The 4883-nt window shown below is 37.6% G+C and overlaps 1 protein-coding gene across 1 annotated transcript in view; it reads left to right on the forward strand.

The window, feature by feature from the left end:
- LOC107561022 (ubiquitin carboxyl-terminal hydrolase 43-like) overlaps window positions 1-4883 on the forward strand; it is a 24789-nt gene that overhangs the window by 12734 nt on the left and 7172 nt on the right. The window contains exons 5-6 of the mRNA XM_016245350.1: window positions 4371-4448; window positions 4599-4728. Of these exons, the coding sequence (XP_016100836.1) occupies window positions 4371-4448; window positions 4599-4728 (208 nt within the window). The remainder of the gene's footprint in view (window positions 1-4370; window positions 4449-4598; window positions 4729-4883) is intronic.

Raw genomic sequence — 4883 nt, forward strand, 5'->3', positions numbered from 1 at the left:
CTCTCTCTCTCTCTCTCTCTCTCTCTCTATATATATATATATACACATATATATGTGTGTGTGTATATATAATATATACACACACACAAAGAAAAACTAGTAGATAGAATAGAAAAAATCGAATAGAAAAATATAAATAATTATTTTTATTTTTAAATAAAAAAAGAAGATAAGTGTAGATAACGTAGAATAGAAAGTGCTAGAGTTAGAGGGTCAAATAAAGGTGGAACATAAGTGTTTTAGTCGTTTCTTGAAGATGGCTAAGGACTCAGCTGCTCGGATTGAGTTAGGCAGGTCATAGAAAGTTTGATAGATGTGGCTGGAAGACCTGCCAAGAGAGCATTGCAATAGTCCAGCCTGGATAGAACAAGAGCTTGAACAAGGTGTTGTGTTGCATGTTCTGAAAGAAAGGACCTAATCTTCCTAATGTTGTATAAAGCAAATCTGAAGGAACGGGCAGTTTTAGCAATGTGGTCTGAGAAATTCAGCCTATCATCAATCACAACTCCAAGGTTTCTAGCTGTTTTTGAAGGAGTTATGGTTGATGAGCCTAACTGGATGGTAAAATTGTGATAAAGTGGTGGGTTTGTTGAAACCACAAGCAGTTCTGTCTTAACCAGGTTGAGTTGAAGGTGATGGTCCGTCATCCAACAAGAAATGTCTCTTAGACATGCTGAGATGCGAGCAGCTATCGTCGGAGGACAAAGGAGGGAGGAAAATGTTTTAAAGAGCATGCAAGAGTTCGGCGAATTGTTAATTTTGTTGTGATAGTACAGGTACATCTAAAAAAATTATAATATCATGAAAAAGCTCAATATTTTTTTCCACTCATTTCAGAAAGTGAAACTCATATATTATATAGGTTCATTACACATAGAGTGAAATATTTCAAGCCTTTATTTCTTGAAATTTTGATGTTTATGGCTTACAGATAATGAAAACCCCAAATTCAGTGTCTCAGAAAATTAGAATATTGTGAAAAAGTTCAATATTGGAAAGTCATGGTGTCACACCATAATCAGCTAATTACCTCAAAACACCTGCAAAGGTTTCCTGAGCCTTTAAATGGTCTCTCAGTCTGGGTCAGTAGGCTATACAATTATGGGGAAGACTGCTGACTTGACAGATGTCCAGAAGACAGTCATTGACACAAAAGTTCATTGCTAAAGAAGCTGGTTGTTCACAGAGTGCTGTATCCAAGCATATTCATAGAAAGTTGAGTGTAAGGAAAAAGTGTGGTAGAAAAAGGTGCACCAGCAAGAATTTGGGGGAGCTTCACAAGGAGTGGACTGAGGCTGTTGTCAGCGCATCAAGAGCCACTACGCACAGACAAATCCTAGACATGGTTGCCTGTTGTGAGTAGCCATAGTTTGTGAGTAGCCATAGTTAATACTCGCTTGAGATCAAAAGAAGCAAGCAGAGTGTGGAAGACTGCAGCCTGAGGTTTATCTAAGTGGATGTTGAAGTCTCCAAGCATAACTAGGGAAGTACCACCCTCAGGAAAGTTTGAGAGCAGCACATCTAATTCTTCCACGAAGTTACCTTGAGGTCCTGGGGGTCGATAAACAACTATAAAATTGATTGGGTAATAGTGGCTGAATGTGATTCAAAGGAGCTGTTGATACTCAGAGATGGTAAAGGATTACATTTCCAATCATTAGAGATAAGCATACCAGTACTTCCACCTCTTCCAGTCAGACGGGGGGAGTGGGAAAAAGAGAAATTATTGGAGAGTGCTGCAGGAGTAGCATTGTCCTCTGGTTTGATCCACGTCTCTGTCAGGGCCATGAGGTTTAGTCTTCAATTACTTGTAATAGAAGTAATACAATCTGCTTTGTTTACAGCAGACTGGCAATTCCAGAGACCAATAGAAAAAGAAAGTAGTGTATTAGTAGACATAGGCAAAGTGCGCAGGTTGTTAGGATTGTAATGCCTACAGTGTGTGATGCATGGTTTGTGAGTGGTAGTGATAGTAGGGATCTGGAAACACATAGTAAGTATTGGTTATAAAAACTGAAAACAGAAGGGAAACAAGTAGTAGGAAAGAGAATTATTCAAAAGCAATACTTATGTCCCTTGCCGGTGTCCCTGCTCAGTGGAGTCGAATGGTAGAGTCGATGGTCTTTACACTCTTCGGGCTTCTCACGAGGAGAGCTTCACACGAGGGCTGCCTTGGTATAGTAAGCTTTTTATATTCGTCTAACAAAACTCAAATTGAATTCAGCTGAACACACCTTCCTGTTTATCACAACAAATGGCCAAGCAAAGCGCACGATACTGACAAGGTACGCGATACAGTACAAGACCAAACGCAATTTCGATTTACCTTGTAAATATCAAGTGCCATGTTATATGCTTATATATAAGTTATTAAACGTAATTTTGGGAGGAGTATGCCCATCTAATTTTCCAGTTAATGCCAAGGTATAAAACCAGCATCTTACCTCTTCCCATTGTTAGTTCTTTCGGCATCCCTCCTCCTCCTCCTTTTTTGTACAATTTTGCCTGTTATAGGGGGGCAATCGGAGCTCGAGTAGAATATTCTCTCTGAGCCCCTCTATAGCAGACAACAAGCCAAATCTGTTTACCACTTACGCTAAGATTATATGGGCACACAAACTTGTGAAATAAAATTACCATGGTAATACCATCTGATAGCATCACTATACCAGGCTACTAGCACTGTACTTTTTGTTTGGTGCAGATTTGAGAAATGTGTATGTTGCAGAGGTATCTGATCATCTTTTCTTACCAGCACGTCCTTTTTTGCACTCTCATCCATGCCTGTCACTGTATAAATAGGTTGTTTATTTGTAATTATGATGTTCAGATGATAGCAGACATTCCATTTCTCATGTGGTTACCTGCTGTTCTCTGACGCAAGCTGCTGCTCTTGTGTGCTGAAAGCCAGCAGTGTTTAACTATGCAAGTAATTAAGTTTGTCAGCTATTGCTGAAGATGTATTCATTCATCTAGAGGTTTCACAAGCAAGATTGAGTTAAGAAGACCACATTTTCCAAGTAATGACAGGAAGCATATGGTTGCCACAAACATTTATCATCAAATAGATTGTTCATACGAACCCAGGTTCAGAGAACAGAGAAAAAGCATGCAAAGTTTTAATGTAATTACAGAGACAAAGTTTCTGTGTGTGTGTGTGTGTGTGTGTGTGTGTGTGTGTGTTTTAGCTCCCCAAATTTCAGGTTGAGAGAAGGTAAATTGTTCAGTGTAAGACAAGATAAGTTGTTCGGCGTAAGATAAGAAAACCCCTGCGTATGTGTCAGAGCTTTCTTCTCAATAGACCAGAGTTTATGAATTTAAGTGAATTCCCCTCACGTCTCTGAATTATTGTTCCCTGCTTTTAAATCCTCTCAGAAACAATCGCAATTAACGTAGACGGACTGCGTGTCAGAATTAATCTGGCTTTAGCCCAGCTCTCGGAAAAAACATGTTTTGCAGAATTGCACAGGGTGAACAGTGAGGGCCGAGGCTGTGAACGCTTGTGTTTTTCTTGTGGTTTAACGAGGTCTTTATTGTCATTTGTGTGCATGGGTCATATCTGAGTGATTTATTTTTTTCAGTCTGAGGACCAGTAATGATAGTGAGACCTATAGATGAATCCTACTGGTAATTAACATGAGTAATAAAAAGCTATTTTTAGACTAGCAATTTAAAAGGATAAATTAACGGACCATTGTTCTGAGACTTTTTTTGCCTTTTCTCTCTCCCTATATGTTTTCCTCATATTTTTGTCTCGTTTTGCAATGATAAAATAAGTGAAAGTACATATTCTAGAAAACAAAATTACATTCGAGCTGTATCACTGCGGTAAGAAGACATAATCGTTATAGTTGTGTCTGGTCTTTACCCAGTTGCATGTCATACTTCCCGTCTCGGTTGTTTCCTTATCCCCCACCCCTTACTACATAATCAAACCTTTAATTAAATTATAGTAAAAATACATTATTGTATAAAAACAATTGTGTTGCTTAATATTAGTGAAGAAAATCATGATACATTTTTTCAGGATTCTGAATTAATAAACTTCAAAAGAATAGCACTTATTTGAAATAAAACATTTTTTGTTACATTATAAATGTCTTTACTGTCACATTTGATCAATTCAATGTTTCCTTGCTGAATAAAAGTATTACGTATAATCTTACTGACCCCAAACTTTTGAAAGGTAGTGTAAAAAAAAAAAAAAAAAAAAAAAAACTATGGCAATGACACAGAATGGCAGTGTCAGTGTGCCAAATTATGTACTGACTTAGACTGAATTGACAATGAACTTCACAACACTGATTATAGTCTGCCCCCTAGCGTCTAAATACCGAATTCACAATTTAAATAATTTCTTTCTCTCACAGGGCCCTGAAATTATGCGGTCCTGGTGGTCCTCTGCATGTGAAGCTTGTGATTGAATGGGAGAACAGAATCAAAGAATGGTAAGATACATGCGGCTTCATAAAATGATCTTATTTAAAGGCAGACACATTCATTTAATTTAAAACCACCATACATGTCAAATTCCCAGAATTAGTAAGAATCTTCTCATTTGAAAGTCATAAGTCCTGTGTGATTCATATCTGTTTCAGTCTCTTTGGTAACATTCAAGAGGAAGTTATTGAGGATGCAGAGAGTGTGAAGATCCAGCAGCAGAATCATGTACAGCAGCACAGCTGCACACTGGATGAGTGTTTTCAGCTCTACACCAAAGAGGAGCAGGTACTCTCTCCTCCAATCATACACTCTGTTTATTTCTTTCTTTTGTACTATTTTCTTACCTGTGTCATTAAAAGACAATGTACGCTGGCCTGTGTGTATACAGTATATATATATATATATATATATATATATATATATATATATATATATATATA

The sequence above is a fragment of the Sinocyclocheilus grahami genome, unplaced genomic scaffold (assembly GCF_001515645.1).
Source record: "Sinocyclocheilus grahami isolate Dianchi unplaced genomic scaffold, SAMN03320097.WGS_v1.1 scaffold752.1, whole genome shotgun sequence".
Lineage (NCBI taxonomy): Eukaryota > Metazoa > Chordata > Actinopteri > Cypriniformes > Cyprinidae > Sinocyclocheilus > Sinocyclocheilus grahami.